This window comes from Malaclemys terrapin, chromosome 9 (genome assembly GCF_027887155.1).
Source record: "Malaclemys terrapin pileata isolate rMalTer1 chromosome 9, rMalTer1.hap1, whole genome shotgun sequence".
Lineage (NCBI taxonomy): Eukaryota > Metazoa > Chordata > Testudines > Emydidae > Malaclemys > Malaclemys terrapin.
The window spans coordinates 77881413-77902562 of NC_071513.1; the positions used below are offsets into that span (position 1 = coordinate 77881413).

The following is a 21150-nucleotide window of genomic DNA, read 5'->3' on the forward strand; positions in this document are numbered from 1 at the left end:
TTTATTTACTATAGGTGGGGAAAAGTGGTTCAAACAAAAAGGCCATCTTTATGGATTGTGGTTTCCATGCAAGAGAGTGGATCTCCCCTGCATTCTGCCAGTGGTTTGTGAAAGAGGTTGGTAAGCTCAGTAACAAAAAAGAGTTTTCACAAAATAAATCAACTTTAGAGGAAACTGACACAGACTGTAACAAACATGAAACAAATACAATAATACGATCTCTTGCAGTTCAGTCCTTGGCAGTTTCTAATCCAGTGCTTTCTAATTTTATTCTCTGATTTTGGATTTGGGTTGGAAATATACAACTTGGGCTCCATTCTCCCCTTGATGTGAAGTGTATACACACTATAGGCCAGATCCTCAGGACTGGCCATTTCATACCTGAGCAGCTTGTGGAAACAAAGAGCATCAGGACGCTTCAGGGATGTGATGACCCCTGAGGGGGCCATTCCAACATCCAGGAATTGCTGCAATCTGGGCTGCCTCTTGTCACTGGCCACATCCACTACACCAGGGACAAGGCTGGGAGGCAGAGGCATAGTGCAGGCTATTCTGGCTGTCTGCCAGGGGAATCCCAAGGCAACCACTCAAGTTTGCTTTGCGGTTTTAAGTATTGCCCTTTAATTTCCATTAAAATTATTTAAAAGAAATGAGCTACTCATTCTCACTGTGGTAGGTATGACTAGAATCCCCTGTGCATAAATGTATATAGAGAGAGGTGATAGACGGACAAACCAGTGAATCTGCTTCATGTCTATATTATTATAACACTATTGTAACACTACAAATCCAGTCATGTTCCTGGCTCAGTTTGTGGTGTAGAAGTTTTGACACTGAATTCAATGGTTCAGAATTCAGCCCTGTGTGTGGTTTTAAAGAATGGGAGAAGTCAAGGTAAACTGTAGAAGGCATCTGAGTGTACATTATAGAAGTAGGATGGATGCCTGTCTTCCTAATAAAAGAACAGGAGTACTTGTGGCACCTTAGAGACTAACAAATTTATTAGAGCATAAGCTTTCGTGGACTACAGCCCACTTCTTCGGATGCATATAGCTATATGCATCCGAAGAAGTGGGCTGTAGTCCACGAAAGCTTATGCTCTAATAAATTTGTTAGTCTCTAAGGTGCCACAAGTACTCCTGTTCTTCTTTTTGCGGATACAGACTAACACGGCTGTTACTCTGAAACTTGTCTTCCTAATGCTTCATATTCCTGGGTTCCTTGGAATCATTCTATTTCTCCAAAAAAAGAAAGAGAAAGCGTGGAAGTTTTTCTTCACCTAAACAGAACAAGAAGATTATGGAAATGTAATCAAAGGCTGGGAAGACAGCTCCCTAATTGTTGTATTCAGGGGGAGGAAAATAATAATGTTGGTATTATTTGTCTTAAACAGTTACCACTTCTTACCGTTAAAGGTAATTTGTTACATATAATAAGAAATAACATTTTTATGTAACTAGAAAGCATTACCTACTAGTACATGAGACTCACACGTGAAGTGAGGTTCACTCCATGCTTGCTTTATGAATTCTTAAAAGAAATATAAGTTTCTATTCTCTCTCTCATCTCCTAACACTACATAGGTAGGGAATGCTGATGAACACTATACACACAGCCTCCTCTAAAGGGAAAAAGATACACTCCTCTTCAGTAGAATAATCTTTAAAAAGCAACTCCATGCTGCTTAATTCTCAAATTTTATAAAAATTCCTACATTTAAAGGTTTTAAAACAGAAGCAGCAGGAGATAGTTAAAATCCAAACAAAGGAAAACCAATGTATTTGATTGGCTTGTGCTAGCATAGACATAGTGGTGACGTGGCTAATCTTCCTGTCCTCCGAGAGACATCCATGTAGTTTTGCATAAGGAGCAATGGAAATTGAAAGTGACAAGCATATGGGAAAGTGATCTCTTTATCTCCCAGTAAAACTGAAGATAGTACCTGTTACCATTTTTCTTTTAGCAATTATTTTTACTACAATCATTGGGGGGCGGGGATTAGCTGAAATAGTCAATATATGAATGTACTTGACTGAAGGTGATGACTTTCTTCAGTGGTTTTGGGGAGGGAGGAAGTACTTTAACGTTATGATCCTCTTTTGTTTATTTAAAAGTGCTACTGGACACAAATGTCCAAAGGCAGAAAGAAAAGGCATGACAGAGCTGCCCAGAGGATTCAGGGGGCTTGGGGTCTTCAGCAGCAGGGGACCCCCGCTGCCGAAGACCTGGCACTTCGGCGGCGGGTCCTGGGGTGGAAGGACCCCCCACCACGGGTCTTCAGGGCACTTCAGCGGTGTGTCCCGGAGTGGAAGGACCCCCTGCCGCCAAAGACCCAAAGGGGAAGAAGCTCCCGGGGCCCGGGCCCCGCAAGAGTTTTCCGGGGCCCCTGGAGCAAGTGAAGGACCCCGCTCCAGGGGCCCCGAAAAACTCTCGTGGGGGCCCGGGGCAAATTGCCCCACTTGCCCCCACCCCCACCCCTCCGGGCGGCCCTGAGGCATTAGCTGAGTTAGAGAATATGCAAAAGGCAGGAAGAAGCAGCCGTTCTCCCAGTAACCGTAATCTGCTTTTGAACACTGTTTAGCAGTCAACAAACTACAGGCCTGATTCTCAACTGCTTTGCACCCTGTGTAGTCATGCACATTTGTGCAAAGTGAGGGAAACATGAGTGCAATACACTACCAGATCAGAATGGCAGCTTTTCTATGCCCCATTTACACTCACTTTATACAGGTGTAAATCTGTAAATGATCACACAAAGCACAAAGGAGTGGAGAATCAGGCTCTACAGCTTTAGTGAAGGAGTTTTGATGATGCCTCTGTGTGCTAAGGAAAGGAGTGGGGAAGATCATGTAATGTTCCATTATCTATGCTTTTGAGACTGTTTGTGATGAGAGCTTGCCAGAGTCAGAAGTGTATCTATTGTACTGAATGTCTCAGGAGGATCCTCTCTGTACAATTCTATGGGATATTTTCTTGCATATTTTCTTGCATACAAATAAAAAGTTTTAAGACAGTGGACTACAGGGATGCAAGAGCCCTTACAGAATATGTGGCCAGGACCACTGAATACCTCTAAATAGGAAGTCATTCTTTGGAGAGCTGAGTCTGCCCACTGGCATGCTGATTTAGTGCATTGCTCATGATCAGTGCTTGTTCATCTATGCAATGTTAAGTTAGATGAATAATGCTGCTTTAAAACAGTAGTGTGGTTCTAACTAATATAACTTGGGATTTATTCCTTGTTCTTTCCAGTACTTAAAAATATCTCAAAGCTTTAGCCTGTCTCACATGTCAGAATATGGAGAGTACAGAATCACTTTCCAGTGCTAAACTATTATCGTTAATTCTAGGGTGCTTGGGCCAGAGCCAAAACCCACTGAAGTCAGTGGAAAGACTCCCATTGATTTCAGTGGCTTTTGGATCAGGCCCTTAATGAAGCAGGCTACCTCAGAAGAACATACTTGCACTTTTGGATTTACATTGGTGGACTGGTTTGCACAAAGAGCCTTTTAAAAAAATTCCCATATTAAACATATCAGGTAAAAAGATTATGCATCAATTTCAAAAGACAACACACATTTGTGCTTTTAAAAATATATTTCAGAACCACCAGCAATTCCTGATTCCATGAAAACAACAGCTCTCTCTTTGATCTATATCTAGGCTGTTAGTACCTATGGAAGTGATACCCTTATGACACGTCTTCTCAACAACTTGGATTTCTACATCCTGCCTGTCCTTAATATTGATGGCTATGTCTACACCTGGACCAATGTATGTACACTCTTCTTTCTGAACAAGAATCTCACGGAATGGGTCAAATACTGTAACTGTCCATTAGTATTCACATGCACTTTCCATTTCAGTACCGCATGTGGAGGAAGACACGTTCCACAAACTCTGGCAGCAGCTGCATTGGTACCGACCCCAACAGGAATTTTAATGCTGGGTGGTGCAGTAAGTATTTCCTAATATTTGATGAAACTGAACATTGAAAGGTGCAGCATGTAACATATCAAAAGGATGCTTCCACAAAGATGCTTCCCTCACTCCTAAAATTGGTCCTTCAGGGCCTGGAGGAAGGATCATCATCAACATACTTTAGGGAAGCTTACACCGTTGTTGTGCATGCTACACCTGTTCCTTAGGATGAACAGAAGACTTCTGTCATCAGGGCTGTCAGTCTGGAAGTTTCTGTGGGCACTGAATTCATACTGGGGGAAAGCATTGTACTGAAGCAAGAAAAGTGACAGTCACTAGACTTCCACTCTAATTCCTGGGAGTGCCTGGTGTTATGCAGCAAACATTCAAGGAAAGGTCCCTAATAAAGCACTGCAGGTCAACAGAATTGTTCACTTCTCATACATTAATTCACTTACATAAAATGATCACTTACTTCAGTAACGTATGAAATGGTTTTATTCCTCCAAATATAGTAGCTGTGAAAGAAAAAAAAGTATTTGCAGAATGCTATGACACATTGCCTAAAAGTATGTGATCACATAATAAATATTCTGTCTCCATGTATAGTATATGCTCCAGGGGACTAACTTAAGGTTGCCTACAGAGTCTTAACTATAACTTTGGTGACACTAAATCACCACCTTTATGGTCCATTAACATAATTCTGTTTCATTAAATACAAACATTCGCCCTTTCCTGCAGGTGTTGGTGCCTCGAATAGACCATGTGATGACACTTATTGCGGCAGCGCCCCTGAGTCTGAAAAAGAGACCAAGGCTCTGGCTGACTTTATTCGTAAAAATCTCTCCACTATCAAGGCATACTTGACTATTCACTCCTATTCCCAGATGCTGCTGTTTCCTTATTCTTATACTTACTCCATTCCAGAGAACTATGCAGAGCTGGTAAGTAGAACACAAATGTTGTGTCTCTTTGTAATTTTGGTGTACTGGGGAGAATATGCAAATTTCATCACTTGCTATTTAGGTCTGGTTAATTTCAGAGGTTTTCTTACACATCTGGAGAAAATCTGGACAGTAAGCTTTTTAACGTACATTGGTCTTTTATAGCCAGAGTCCTTGAAGAGGGTTTAGGTATGAGATAAACTCAAGAATCCCTGATACATCTCCATCATACAAGGGTTGGATTTGTCTGCAAGGCAGTGTGTGTCTGCAAATAATGTCATATTTAGAGATGTAAATTATACAGCACTGCTTCCACTTTATTCAATGGGTTACAGTGTATCCGGCTGCAATACATTACACACAAACATCATGCTCTGTTGGCCAGATCCACAGCTTGTGTAAGTTGGCATAGCTCCATGGCTTCAATAGAGTTAGAGTGATTTAAACCAGCTGGGGATATGCCCTGAAACATCATTATTTAATGAAGTTTAGGGCCACACCCAAGCCCTACAGCTTTTTAAGTCTGATAAAGGCAATTTAGTAAGTGAATTATTTATCCTTTAAAAAAATATTAAAATAATTATAAATAATAAAATGACTTCAGTTCTCTGGAATATTAGCAATTACAAGTTGTTGGCATGAAAAGCAACATAACAAACAAAACAAAAAACCCATCTTGATCCTCTCTCTTCCCTTTAAGCTGCCAGAAGTCTAAGGCAATAGCATTAAGTTGGCCTTACTGCTGCAGAATTATGACAGATTTACGAGGGCTCCCACATGGATCTATCATAATTCTGAAGCAGAAAGGAAGAGTATGGCCAACTTAATAGTTTTGCCTTGGACTTCTGGCAGCTTAAATGGAAAGGAGAGTGTTAAGATGGGGGGTGGGGGTGGGGGGTGTTTTGTTTGTTATATTACTTTACATGCCAGGGAGTTTTAATTGTAAATATTCCAGTCATTTCTTACATCTTTTTTGTTTGTCTTTGATTTTTACAGAATATTTCAAATTTCACACGTTAGAGCTCAGTCTAAATAAATAATATAAACTCCTAAACTGCTTCTTTGTCAAGTTCACAATTTTTCCCATATGCTAGAAGTTTGCATGGTTTTCTTCCCAGTTTGCTGAGTCAAGCTCAAGTGTGATAAAACATATTGCTCCAAGTACAGCATGTTTCTAACATCATTACATTCAGATGGGAAAAGGTTCTATTGACACTCAGACACAAAAAATACAGTAAAACCTAACTTTAAAAAAAATAGACAAAACATTAACAAAAAAATCCTGGATGAACAATTTTCATATTAACTTGCCTGTTCTACAGCATTATAGACTAAAAGAATATATAAAATCTTGAAGATCGGTTACAATTATCCATGCCAAGATTTTGCAATTTTATGAATAATAAAAAGCCCAATCTTTTTTTTTCTTTTGGCTCAGAGATTGAGTCTTCCATTCTTCACTATAAAAAAAAGTAATTCAGGAATGCAAGATATATATGTCAATAGCCATCCATTTGATTTCACTTAATATAAGTTAGTCTTTCCATTGTAATTTTATCCCATATTTTAAATCAGCCACAATGATCCCAGGGGGAGTTCTATTATTTTCCGCTACAAAAGAGCACATCCTGTCACCACTAAAAGGCGGTGATCTGATCAACTGTCCTCATGTCCTAATTAAGGAATATATTTCCTCAATTGGAGCTCCCAACAAAAAAACAGCAGGGTCCCAGAGACACGCAACTTGTACTAATATTTGATTTTACAAAAGGAGGATACTTTTAGCCAAAAACCTTGGCTTTGGAGAATGAGATCATAGTATCAACCAATCAGCACTGTCTGTAGCTGGGATATCTAAACATAAAGGGCCTGATCCAAAGCCCATTAAAATCAATGGAAAGACTCCCACTGACTTCAATGGGCTTTGGGTCAGGTCCTAATGGTGTAGCTTTCCGGATTACTTCAAACAACTAAACATGTTCACATGAACTGTCACAAAGAAATTAGGTTTTCTCTTAGCAATTCCTCCTTGGTTAAAAAATGAGACAGGAAAAAAGGGAGGAAAAAATAAAAGGGCATTATATTATATACCATTTAATGTGTGTTATAGCAGCAAAGTTCTGCATAGATACAGACTTCAGAGAAAGGCTGAAGAACTGGCATCTAAAGCTTTATATAAATTGTTCTGGCAAATAAAGGGACCATAAATCATCCTCTAACTGAAGAAGTAAAATTTAGAACTATTATCTTATCTTAGATGTTTATTTTTCCGCTGACAGATCTAATAAATTAAAGGAAGTAGACTTGATATTTCTTATCTTTTTCAATGTGGGATTAGATATGTAGTTGAACAACAAAACTTCACATGCCTACTTATCATTATTAACATATTGCTCCACACTGTTTAATTCAGTTAGTTTAATACTGTGGAGCTAATGCTCCATTCCAAAGTGAGGCATGAAGGAAGGGAGCAAAATCAAGTAAAATTGGATTGAAATCACCCTAAGCCTGTGGATGAGGGGAATGGAGGAGCCAACATAGCCTTCCTTTGGGCACAGTCTGCAGTGGGACTCTGCAGGTATTCAGGAGGCACATCGGGGTAGGTAGGTGATGCTGGAAAGCAGCCACTCACCACAGCATTCTTCTCTTAGAACCAGATATATAGAAAATATCCACAAGGATGTTAATTAGCATTAATGCCACTCCACACCTTCACTGCCTCTGGAAGAGGCGTGTAGAGAATGGGTCCATGGAAGTTAGCAACTGACAGCAGCACTCTTCATTAAGTTGTGCTTCCAGATGGGATTGAGGCTACAGGAAGCAGAAACCAAGGTCAACAGTGGTGGAGATGGTTGCCACCACATCTTCTGGATGGGTTCCAGGCCATGCCTCCCGGCCCTAATGTAAAGCCTTTGAAAGGAAAATGTAGCTGTAACTCGATGGGCCAGATCCTTAGCCCTATTTTGTTCCCTTTGCACTGTCCTGGCAGCACGAGGAGGACAAACAGCTAACTTAAAGAGCAAGATAGAACCTCCTCTTGTGTAAGGCAGTCCCTAAGTATGTAAAATGGTGCCACAGTTCTTGATTTGCAAGGTATGACGGGGCATTCTAGAGACATTCTGGGAATTCCAGTGATCTCAGGCCTAGAGGGTCATTACAAGTTACAGCAGCCTTGATGCTACTCTAACTTAAATTGGGGATGAAAGTAGCCCTTCACTGCTTCCAGTATCAGGGTGGAGGAAAGTGGTTGAAGCCACGTATATCCTCCCTGGAGCACATGAGGTACACACAAAGGATTTTCCCGTTCATGGTTTTTTTTCCCATGGGAAGGGAAACATAGCCCTATATTAGACATAAGTCATTTCTAGGGTCAGCATTTTCAAGCAATGCTTGAACAACAGTGAAAATACTGACCCTAGAACTGACTTGTGTCTAATGCTTGAACCACCAAGATAATGCCACCCAAGGTAGGAAAAACTGGGTCAGCTCGGGAATTTCACACAAGTAACAATATTCCTGTGATGTTTTCTTGGGAAAAGTATAACTGTCCTCCAAAAAGAGTACATTCTGTGTATTGCACAACTCCCCTCAACTCACTCTCTACTATATCCCCAGGTGTTGCACAGCCCAAAAAGAATATGTGCTTGGATCAACCAGAAAAAAATGTATCTTCCATTTAAAGAACAAAAGCTTCCCCCAGCCATCCATAACTGAAAAAAATGGTTGGATACAGACCAATTGTCCATCCACTCTACAGCCAAGCTTCCCTTCACCATTCTTTTAATACACCTCTACCCCGATATAACGCTGTCCTCGGGAGCCAAAAGATCTTACCGCGTTATAGGTGAAACCGTGTTATATCGAACTTGCTTTGATCCGCCCCCCTGGAACGCTGCTTTACCGCGTTATATCCAAATTTGTGTCATATCGGGTCGCGTTATATTGGAGTAGAGGCAGGGGTGAAAGTAACTTACAGGACTTACTGGTACTGCCGGAGTCCTGAGGGGGGCGTGGCCTCATCTGGAAGAGGCGGGGCCTCAACTGGAAGAGGTGGGGCCTCTCAAGATTTGAAGGCCCTGGGGCACCGGCTGTGGCTGGGAGCCCCAGAGCCTTTAAATCAACCCGGGGCTCCCAGCTGCAGAGGTGGCTGGGAACCCCCGGGGCTCAGGGGCAAATTAAAGGGCCCAGGGCTCCGGCCGCTGCGGAGCTCCGGGCCCTTTAAATCCCCCCCGCAGCTCCGGCAGCCGCGGAGCCGCGGGAGCTCCAGGCCTTTTGAATCCCTGCCCGAGCCCGACTGCTGGGCTGGGTCCGGGATTTAAAGAGCCTGGAGCTCCCATCGCTGTGGGGAGCCCCGAGCCCTTTAAATCCCAGCCCCAGCCCAGTCGCCGGAGCTGCGGGCAGGATTCAAAGGGCTCTGGGCTCCCCGCAGTGACAGGGAGCTCTGAGCCCTTTAAATCCCAGCCCCAGCCCAGTCGCCGGAGCTGCGGGTGGGATTCAAAGGGCTCTGGGCTCCCCACAGTGGCGGGGAGCTCTGAGCCCTTTAAATCCCAGCCCCAGCCCGGCTGCCGGAGCTGCGGGTGGGATTTAAAGGGCTCTGAGCTCCCCGCAACTGTGGGAGCTCCGAGCCCTTTAAATCCCAGCCCCAGCCCGGGCGCCGAGTTGCGGGCGGGATTTAAAGGGCTCTGAGCTCCCGGGGAGCCCAGAGCCCTTTAAATCCCTGCCACGGAAGCCGGTGCGATCCGGCACAGCATACTGGCTCTTGCCGGTACGCCGGACCAGACCGTCTTACTTTCACCTCTGGATAGAGGTGTATTTACACTTAGCTTCTCTCTCAATAAAACTCTGTGTACATTTAATCACTTTTTTCAGAAACATTTCAGGCTGTAAATTGAATTTTCTCACATTTTGGCCCATGTTGGAGGGGATTAAAATACTTTTGCATTTGTACCTACATAAGGAACAAATATTTAATAATGGGCTCCTCAGTCTAGTGAAGAACGTATATCAGGATTCAATGGCTGGAAGTTGGAGCTAGACAAATCCAGACATATACAAGCAACAGAAATCCTATATCAACAGAGATCAGGCTTTGGTGGCATGTGTGGCAGGAGGCAGGTTACCTAAACATATATTGGCTACCTTACTATTCATATATTGGTTATATATTGTATAGGGGGAAATTCACCCTTCTGCACTAGCTTATGGACCACTTAAGCCCTACTTGAGGCCTTAAAATGTGCAAAGGAGTGAATTTCAGCTATATTACATCAGGTGGTGAATTTTGATGTGATGACTATTCACCTCTAGGTTGAAAACCAGGTCCAGCAAACTAGTTCTGGATTTTACTAGTGCTCGTTTTGAAGTTATTTGTGAACAAAGTCAGCATAAGGAACTCTTAATGATCCAGGACCCAAGATTAGTTGGACAGGTAAACCTCAGTGGGGCATAATCTATGTTTTGGCCACAGAGGCCTGAACCTACACTTTTTCTAGTGGCTTTCTGATTGTTTGCTTGACTTGTTTCAAGTAGAGGTAGGTGATCTTAATTGTGGAGAACAGTGAACAAAAGGAAATAATGAGAAAGGAAGATGGACAGGTGTAAATTATTTTTAGAAGTGGCTACTGATGTAAAGAAGAGGAAAGTGGGTTTACTGTATGTATTCCTGCCTCTGACATTACCTCATACAATGGTGTGTTCTGTTATCAAATTGAGCTATCTTTAGTAACAACTTCTTCATCTTGGCTCATGTAGCAATCTCGAATAGCCTCAAGGCAGATTTCCCTCAGCTTGATGCTACTAGATAAAAACACTAGCAGCATGCACGTATTTCTTGGAATGTCTGTGTAGCAGTCACAAAGAGGGTATAAGAAGGGCAGTGTTATATACTGTGATATTAAAGTTCTTGCATTGGATGGACTCACTTTGGACTTTTAGTGCTACCATTTCAAAGGGAAATCAAGGGATCCCTGGATAACGTGTCAGAGCATTACAATGAGGCCAGTGCAGTTTAGAGCTCCTTGCGGAAAGCTGACTTGAGAAGGGCAGAGCTTGGAGGCAATAAAGAACAGGATAGGGGTAGAATGACAAACAGGATTCATGGACCCCAGTGGTTAAAGGAAGCACTGCTATCCATCACAGATTTTTCAAGATCCTGGAGTCCTATTATGTCAATAATCCCATCAAATATCCCACTGATGTCAATGGGAGTTGCCTGTGTGCAGCAACTGCGTAATCAAGGCCCCTGGAGTGTTTTTAACCAGCAGAAATGTGCAGAGACAAATATGAGTTGAGAATATGAGAGCAAAAATGAGGAAGCTGCTCTCAAAAGATAATCTATTAACAGATAAAGGTGATTAGTCTGCTATATTATCCTATTAGTACAAACCCTTAGATGCAGTAAGGAGGGAGGCCAGCATTACATGTCTTTCTTTAAAAGCTAGTGGCTGAAATGCTAGTAACTGAACTTCAGTTAAATGAGATAACGAGATCAGGGAACACGATCCTTTTGTTACTCTGACTAGCTGACATGCTGCACAAGATTAAGCAAAACATCAAATCACTAGGAACTGCAATGGAAACAAAGCTGAGAGATCAGCACAGAGAATGTTAGATTCTCCTGTAACAGGCAGTTTCTGGAAGTTCAGCAACAAGTCAGAGAATGAACGATCATTTCTGCACGCAGTTACATGGTATAAATCTGGAGTAAGTTCTTTTACTTCAGTGACGTTACTTGGTTTTCACTAGTGTAACTAACACCAGAATTTGCTGCTATGAGTGAAGGATTCTTGACAGTACAGGAGCCGGTGATGGGTCTTACAAACCCCACACTCGAGAACAAGGGGTTAAGGAGTCACTCTGTACCCAGGCTGCCCTGCCCAGCTGCACCTGCAAAGCCTGCACAAGCTGCAGGCAGAGCAGCTCAGATGGGGGGCGGGAACTACTGCCCAGGAGTTCTTGTTGCCTGAGAACTGGAAAAACAGACCTACTAAAACCTACAGAGGAGAGAGACAGGTGACTGACTGTGAAGGTCAGAGACTTTGTTAGTGGTTCTGTAATTTACTCTGAGCGGAAAAGGGAGACTTGGAAAGGAAGTGATCCACGGGGCAGTTGCGTGGCACTGCAAGATGCAGAACATACCTGCCCATCATCAGGTCCTGGATTGGAGCGTGTGGACCCAGGCTCCTCTACCCACTCCCAAAAGATGGCACAAGAACAAAGCCTTTACCTCAGTGGAGAGACCCGCTGGGGAAGACCCTGACCCCAAAATCCCCATACTAAGGTGAAAACCCTGAAGTCCTTGGGAGAGCTGAAGGCCAGGACTATAACTGAAAAGGGGTGACCACCTGCTGCACCCCTGCCTGACCACTAGGCAGAACTGGTTGTGAGCGTTCCCTTTTACAGAGCCCAAACCAAGAAAGCAGGAAGAGAATCCTGTAACAAACCAGAAGTTCAAATTAATCTTGAGATCCAGTAGAGCAGGGGTCGGCAACGTTCGGCACGCGGCTCGCCAGGGTAAGCACCCTGGCGGGCCGGGCCAGTTTTATTTACCTGCTGACGCGGCAGGTTCAGCCGATCACGGCCCCCACTGGCCGCGGTTCGCCGTCCAGGGCCAATGGGGGCGGCGAGAAGCGGCACAGGCGAGCTATGTGCTGGCTGTGGCTTCCTGCCGCCCCCATTGGCCTAGGACGGCGAACCGCGGCCAATGGGGGCCGCGATCGGCCGAACCTGCCGCGTCAGCAGGTAAATAAACTGGCCCGGCCCGCCAGGGTGCTTACCCCGGCGAGCCACGTGCCAAACGTTGCCGACCTCGGCAGTAGAGTCTGTAGAGAGCTCAGAGGTTTTCAAAGTTAAGAGGGGAAAAACCACAGCACTGCCTCCTCTTTTATCAGCATCACAAAGAACATAGACTCTAGGCCTCGGTCTCATCTCACAAAAGTTAGATACTGTTTCCCCTTTTGAAAGTAATAGGCATACAGACAAGACGAGGCACATAGTGAAACCTCATTCCAGTTTCCCCGTTGTTTTAAGAAAGATAATTGTTTGCCATCATTATTCCTTTTTCCTTTCCTTTCTATTTTATTTTTTATTTTTTTGACTTAGACCTTCTCAATGTTCTTGCTTTGGTTGCTATAAAATGGCACTTTCATTTTGGTGCTGATGTTTTGGTTTTTTAGCCCTTTTCATACATTAAGCAAGCAATTGGGAAAGAGTGTTGCCTGATGATCACAGGAAGAGATCAGATATCAGGACTCCTCGGTTCTGTTCCTAGCTCTGCTACCGACTTATTTTGTGGTGAAATCACACAGGCACAGTCAGTTTACCGTATTATAAAATAGGCCATTTATTTCCAACACCATGCTCCAACCTGGAAAACCTGAGAGTGTCTTTCAATAGCTGAGAATTTCAGTTCTTCCTCTACAACAGTGGTGGGCAACCTGCCACATGCGGCCCTTCAGGGTAATCCGCTGGCGAGCCACCAGACCGTTTGTTTACATTTGCACGGCCGCCCACAGCTCCCAGAAGCTGCAGTTCACCGTTCCCGGCCAATGGGAGTTGCAGGAAGCGGCAGCCAGGCCCGCGCCACTGGGAGCTGCGGGCAGCCATGCAAATGGAAACCAATGGTCTGGCAGCCTGCCAGCGGATTACCTTGATGGGCCACGTGCAGCCTGCGAGCTGCAGGTTGCCCACCACTGCTCTACAAGCACCTTTCTTTACAGCTGCCTGGTCATTATGGTAATTCTGATCCACAGTAGGGTCATCCTTTTCATAGGAACCTTTCCCAGCATATTTTTCTGATAGCTAGTCTCCTAAATTTGGCAGATACAAGTATCTGATGTTTTAAATTTGCCATTTGGCAGCTGGCTGACACTTAATGCCTCCCCCTCCCTCCCTATCAGAAATATTCCTATTTTATTTTACTTAGTTTCTTGCCACTGAGGAAATGACACACTCCCACAGACACTATATTAGCACCATGTCCCATCCACAGTACAAGGCACTGCCATGTTGTATGTTTTCTCTTTATGTTCACTATAAAAGGAAGCAAATTATAAATTTGCAACAGAACTCTTTTGTGAGGTGAACAAGAAATCTTTTATCTGCAGATCTCAGCTGCATGCACACTGATTTAAAGTCGATATAAACAAAAGGTGACTGAACAAAATTTGATACATCACTAATAGCAGATACTAGTCCCATGGACATCCATAGCAAAATTGCCATGGATTTTAATAGGAGAAGCATCCTCATTAAGGCAATTTTCAGAAGTAGAAGATTTAACTACTCTGATTATTAGGATTCCAAGGGGTTTCTTTGTATGTCACAACAGCACTCTTCTTCAGCTGCATATATAGAGAGAAGAGAAAGGCCAGAACCAAAGCCCCGCATTTAAATCCCACCCAGTCTTTGGGGAGTGCTTGGAATCTGCTCTCAGATCTAAACCTGGCTTTTGTAAAAGGCCTCCATGTAATGCGACAAACCAAAGCCCTACATACAAACTCCCAGAATTCTGGGGTGTACAAAACTCAGTTTTCAATGTGAATTTTGCACTGTGAACCTGTTTTATCCCACTGGAAGCAGTTACAATCCCATGATATAAAAACCTGCCATACCATGAATATGGCTTGTTGTTACTTTCACAGAAACAAATAGTCACTTTACCAATCTATTTTTCAAACCATTTTCAAATGCAGCTTTTGGACAATTCATAAAAATGTTCAAGAACTAAATGGAAGTCAGAATGTTTTAAAATATCTCTTCTCCTTGGGAAAATAATTTATGGTGTAATCTAGAGTGAAACAAGAGAGTTGAAGAAAGTCTTTTGAATACCACATGTTCAACTCTGAACTACAGAGGCAGATATGGTAATCCATTGTTTGTTTGCATGCTGAACATCTGTTCTCAACTAATGATATACAGACAAATATTTACCATCCCTTAGGAATACTTTCCATAGTTTTATTACCAACATGCCATATTATGAAGAAATGGGAAAGCCACACATTCTAAAGGAAAGTCTGTAACTTTTCATAATGCAAACATTCAGAGCTGCATTTTAGTGTTGACAGACTTTATGCAACCCCCACTGAAGTCAGTGGGACTTGGATGGATCCCAATCTGCACAGGAAATGCAAACTGAAATCACTGAAGTGCTGTATAAGGCTCCAGGGTAATTCCTGCATTTCTGGGTATACTATTGTTGACATTTGCCATCTGCATTTTACAGGATCTAATTCTGATTTCACTTATACCACTTTTACTGTGTTGCTCTGGATTTATACTTGTGTAAGTGGGAAGAAAATGCTGTCTTCATCATTTCCCTATATACATCCACTGTTGCCTAAACCTCACCGTCATTTTATTTCATATTTTTAGTTTATTCTCACAGATCCAAGTACACATTTCTGATAAATACAGTAATCCTTGGATCCTGTTGTGCTCTTTGTTTCCAGACTCCAGATAAATTTCATAATTAGAGCTCTGAGTACAGACTACTTATTGAGATGCTACATGAACAAAGTGTAGACATTTGCAGATTGTTAGACGATGACAGCATAAACTCTGTTACTGAGTCTCAAAGAGGAACAACAGTTACAAATAATTTAAACCTTCTAAAATGAGGCCCTCATGAGTTAACTCAAATTTCTGAGTAAAGCTTTAAATGTCTGGAATAACTTATTCTTCTGCAATTGTCCTGCCTTATAGAATACCATTTCCAAAGCTGCAGTTCAAGAGCTGGCTTCATTGTATGGCACAAAATATACCTCTGGTTCAGGTGCTTCAACAATCTGTAAGTATTAACCTAAATATCATAAGCAACTGCAGTAAGAATTATTTCTCTAGACAGTGGGAGAAAATTATGTATTATGACTCAAGAAAAAAACATAAGACGAGCCCCGCCCATACACACTCTACTTACCTCCCTCCTAATGGTGTAGACCAGGGGTAGGCAACCTATGGCACACGTGCCGAAGGCTCCACGCAAGCTGATTTTCAGTGGCACTCACACTGCCCAGGTCCTGGCCACTGGTCTGGGGGGCTCTGCATTTTATTTTAATTTTAAATGAAGCTTCTTAAACATTTTAAAAACCTTATTTACTTTACATACAACAATAGTTTAGTTATATATTCTAGGCTTATAGAAAGAGACCTTCTAAAAACTTTAACGTGTATTACTGGCATGCGAATCCTTAAATAAGAGTGAATAAATGAAGACTCAGCACACCACTTCTGAAAGGTTGCCGACCCCTGGTGTAGACTGTGATATCTTTACTCTTGTTGAGTAGTTCTTTTCTTCGCAAGTAGTCCCATTTACTTCACTGTCCTGAAGGTGTGGATACAACATTTCCGGTTCTGCAAACGTGCAAACATGTGCCTGTAGGTTACCAATGAGATTCGCACAATAACTATGTAGCGCCCAAATACTAAGGTGATGAGCATACTAGGAATTCCTAAATCGAACAGATAAAATTAGATTAAAACATGAGAGAATTGGACTTGTTCAGCCTGTGAGTGTCTTGATTTCCGGGGCCTGCAAACCTATGCGACAATAGTATGTGAAACCTTTTTGATCAGAATTTGCCTTCATGGCTCTAGCCAGCAGATTGTTACTTTCTGTTACTGTGTGCTGATTTTAAAAATATATAAATTCCAGCCTCACTCTAATCCTCTCTTGAAACCCAGCTGGTGTGTTATGTCCTTTGCGATGTTATAAAGCTGATGATCTGGTGTTTCCAAATCCAGTTTTCCAGAGTTGTATAGCTCAGATGTTTTGGCTCCTAATTCCTCAGGCTACTGCCTGCTTGAAATTCAGCATTGTAGGACTTAACAATCTGGAAGCCAATTTTTTTTTGTCTTAAATATAATGGCTGCAATTGTTTGTCAATGTTTAAAAGATCTATTTAGATTTTTAAAAATGCCTTTGGGGATTCCTAGCAATTTTGAGGCCCACCTATAGGATAAAAAGTATTAAAACCCCATTCTCTCCTTACAAGGAACAACCAAGAGAGTATACTCTGAATTCTCCCATCAAGAGGGAAAGGAGCAGAGCTTATTTCCCAACGAAAAAGCAGAGTTCGTATCCCCAGCTTTGTGGATCTTCAAAGCTCTGTGTAGATCTCAGGGAGATCCTCCAGAGACAGGAGATTCAATGTGATAGATCCTTGTTCCTGTGGATATCATGCTTCCAGTCCTCTCCTCAGGCAAAATATACTCCTCCCACTGCTTCTCAGGAGGGATCTCTACAGTGAGGAGAGAGCAGCACTGCAAAATAACTCAAACTCTGTATTCTGATCAGGATTGTTTCTTCTATATTTTTAGAAGGGGGACATGGTTATATTCCTCTTTTTACAGCTACAGATTTCCATTTTCAAGGCTATTAAAGTGTTTGGCAAGCTCTGTTCCATATTCTGGATGCAAACAAATGGTTCATTGACTCTCACTGCTTTTTCCTCTGCCCTTCCTATATTTCTAGCTATATGGCATAATAGTTATCAGTTATAATAAATCCCACTGATTACCAGTGGCTTGTTGTCCTTTTCTAGTAAAGTTTTCTTCTCTCCCAATGCAGATCCTGCTGCTGGTGGCTCTGATGACTGGGCTTATGATCAGGGTATCAAGTACTCCTTCACCTTTGAGCTCCGTGATACAGGCAGATATGGATTTGCACTCCCTGAATCTCAGATAAAGCCAACCTCTGAAGAGACTCTGATAGCTGTTAAATATATTGCCAATTATGTCCTTGAGCATTTATATTAGCATGGTACTGCAAAATTATTCAAGAAAGCTTGTTTCAAATATACTATCCCCTCTGTTCTCTTTCCCTGATGGCTGATGATTTCTGCTTTACAGGGTGCTGTTAGTTCTCCCTTACACTTGAACTCTAGAGCCAATGGAAATATCTTGGGATTTTTCTATTAATCACAAATAAAAATGACAATGACTCACCTACTGTTTGAATATTGATAGAACATCTGTTACTCCAGCGACTGGATTGAATGGATGAAGAAGCCACCAGTGTCTATTTTGACTGTTTGGCCAGTTAACATGTTTTTTAAAAGCCCTTTAATGATCACTAAACCAAATTCAATCATGGGGCATTAACTGCAATGGAGCTGTATGATAGATCTAGGGGCAGAACCTGGACCTCTCTTACTAGGCTAATATTAATCAGAAGCTTTAATAGCAGCTAGCTCTTAGGCGAAACAAGAGTGAGGGCAAATGGGAGCCCCACAATAATGGAGTTGGGGGAAAACCTAATAATGACTATATCTAATCCATCCCTATATCAGAGGCAGGCTGAGATCAAAAATCAGATAATGTGAATGGAGGTAGGGGTCCTGTCCTGAAAACTAAATGTAACAGGTTAGCGTTTGAACTGAAAATTAAATATAATAAAGAAAATATGAAAAATAATAACATAGGAATGAACTGATAAACTTCATTGGTCATTACAAATTCTACACACGCACATATAGAAAATGGTTACATTGATTACTCAGGCTTTGTTCCAACAGGTTTAAATTAGTTAAAGCAATATGGGCAGTAGTTAAGAAGTCGGTCGGATAAGTAACAACTTTCATATGTTGTATATGATCCATCAGGTGGATATGCTCATGTCTTTATATTTCTGCCGGTGTAGAATGTAATCCTTGAATCAAATAATCAAAACCACGAACATAAATCCTGAGCTGCTAGCTTCATTTTGTGACTGAGAACCAAATGCACAGACACGCAGGAACACCTGCACTCCCAGCAAAACTTCAATAGCTAAACAGAAATGAACAAAACCAAACAAAATGCCAGTGGAGCAAATTCTGTATGGATTCTCTCTGCATGCAAGACAGCTGTCTGGTGGAACTTGAGGAACTACTTAAAATGTGGATGGATTGGTATACTGAGAAAGGCAATTAAACCCTCTTTCTGAGCCATGACCTTTAAGTCCCAGAAGCTGTCCATCTGACTAGATGTGCTCTTTTCCCAACTAGTATAGGCTAGAGTCATTAGTGTTATTAGCATTTCAGTCATCTGAAGAGTAGGAAGGTTCAGATAATAATAAAACAATCTCCAGTGAAGCTCTAAGAGCAAGTCAGTTGCTTGCTGAGCAATAAGAAGGGGAAATATAAAATGTGACAGACAGTATTTGCTATACAGAGAAAAAGCAGAAACATGAAGTTTATGTTGCTTTTAGGCTTGATTGCAGCAACTCATGTTGTTCCTCACATTCGTCGTTTGACAGATAGAAAGCTCTCTGAGGATCATTGGCAGAGATTGTATCAATGATCACATTAGTTCAATATTATGTACACATTGTAGCACAGAAGAGCTGTACCAGACAAATGAGAGGACCCCTACTTCAAATGGATAATGGGCAAAGAAAGGGGCTGGAACCGAACAGGACTGTACAATGTACTGTTATGGCTGTGACTGGTTACTGATCTCTTTTGAAGTGAGAAAATGTTTCATGTGAATCCTCAGAATGACAAACAAGTGAACTTCATGAAGGACTTGGCCAGCATCCTACAGCAGAGACATTTTTACACAGTGTGCCATATATTTAACTCTTCACTTTGTTTTAATTTTTTTCAGCTTCTTGCAATGGTCTCAAATCTCAGATATGCAGGTGTAACTCACCATATACTGTACATACATCATTATAATATGGGGCCAAATTCAGAAGTGGTACCTCAAGTGGCATTGCTAGATTCTCTCTTACACCTACACTGATGTACAAGGGAGTATAAGCAGCAGGTGGAAGAAGGCATAAGAAAGTGTGTGTTAAAGAATCCTCATCCAGAACTTAATATACACCTTCTCCCAGTTCCAGGGAATTTAAGTTACGTTAATTTAGACTCCTTTATGCATTGGTAGAGCAGGTGTAAGTAGGTCTAAGGGAATCTATGGGTTACGCTATCTTAGACATCATCTAACAGTTTTGCCCACAAAATCTGCTAATACTCATGTATACACCGAGTAGCTGATTACTTTTATAAGATATAGTGTAACACACACCTGTTATCTGGGATTACAATTGAGCCTTGTGTACTGTGGTGCAGTCTCTGTATAACAAAGGGTTTATAACAACTCCTAACAATAAAGGATATCACTGGCAGAGCAAGTATAAAATACATTGGGAAGGAAGGGATTGATCTTCTGTAATTTTAAGCAGTATAGTTGAATTTGTGCTCTGTTTTTTCTGGTTTCCTGAGCTGACAAGCTACATTGTGTACCTATGTATCATAAATGTTTAGTTTTTATTCCTATTTGGTGGTGTCAATATTATTTTGAGCCATTGTCATATTTGACATCTTAATGGTGTTTTAAGATGAACTCAAAACATTTTCCTGCTCATTCTCCAGATTAGCAATCTATGCGGAAAAGCCTGAAAAAGGCATATTAAATTCTAGCACTGTAAAATCTATCTTCAACATCTCATAAATAATTTGTACTATTACCATAATACTGCACTATAGTGAGAGAGGCTTCTCAGCAGTACATTGGACATTCTCCAAAATAGATTATTTCATGACTTCCCCAAAATGTAATGATCCTTGGTTCATGTTCTGATCCGTCTACATATTGAATGGAATGAAAGCCACAAACCATCTTCCTCTGAAATATTTAACACATCTTTAACTCAAGAGAAGCATTTCAAACAATTTATTAATAAAGGAATTGAATTCTATACAGCTATTAACACAATTTATGATAGCTTTGTGGTAAGAGAACTAAGAGAGGAGGGACAGTTCAGTGGTTAGGGTATTAGCCAGAGACTTGGGAGACCCAAGTTCAATTCTGTGCTCTACTTTCCTGTGTTACCTTCGGAAAGTCACCTAGCATCTTAGTTTCCATCGGTAAAATTGAGATAATAGCTACTCCATACTCCACAGGGGTGTTCTGAGGATAAATACATTAAAGATTGTCAGATATTCCAGGAACTGGGGTGATATAGATATCTTTGATAGATATGTAACCCCAGTTTACAGACAGAAAAAAGGATGTTTCTCACCCCAAAAAAAGAAAAACAAGACAGTTTTGTTGAATTATCAAAGAAGCTGATAAAGATTGTGTCAGCCTAGGGTAATGTGAAAAGTACCACAGTACAAATCGGGGAAAGTCCAAGACTTCTAAACAAATGATGGCACTTTTTTAAAACTAAAAAATAATTTGTGAGCACATTTAGTGTCTGTGAAAGTGGCCAGATCAACAGCCCTCGAGACAAGAGTCCTGCATTTATCCCTACAATAGGTACAGCAGTGAAAATGCCTTGCCAAAGTGCCTCAGT

General features: G+C 41.7%; 1 protein-coding gene across 1 annotated transcript in view; it reads left to right on the top strand.

Moving 5' to 3' along the window:
• LOC128843371 (carboxypeptidase B-like) overlaps nucleotides 1-17813 on the top strand; it is a 28768-nt gene extending 10955 nt beyond the window's left edge. Inside the window, exons 6-11 of the mRNA XM_054040174.1 lie at nucleotides 15-116; nucleotides 3664-3774; nucleotides 3867-3957; nucleotides 4666-4868; nucleotides 15573-15657; nucleotides 17437-17813. Of these exons, the coding sequence (XP_053896149.1) occupies nucleotides 15-116; nucleotides 3664-3774; nucleotides 3867-3957; nucleotides 4666-4868; nucleotides 15573-15657; nucleotides 17437-17624 (780 nt within the window). The 3' untranslated portion in view covers nucleotides 17625-17813. The remainder of the gene's footprint in view (nucleotides 1-14; nucleotides 117-3663; nucleotides 3775-3866; nucleotides 3958-4665; nucleotides 4869-15572; nucleotides 15658-17436) is intronic.
• The last annotated feature ends 3337 nt before the right edge of the window (nucleotides 17814-21150 follow it).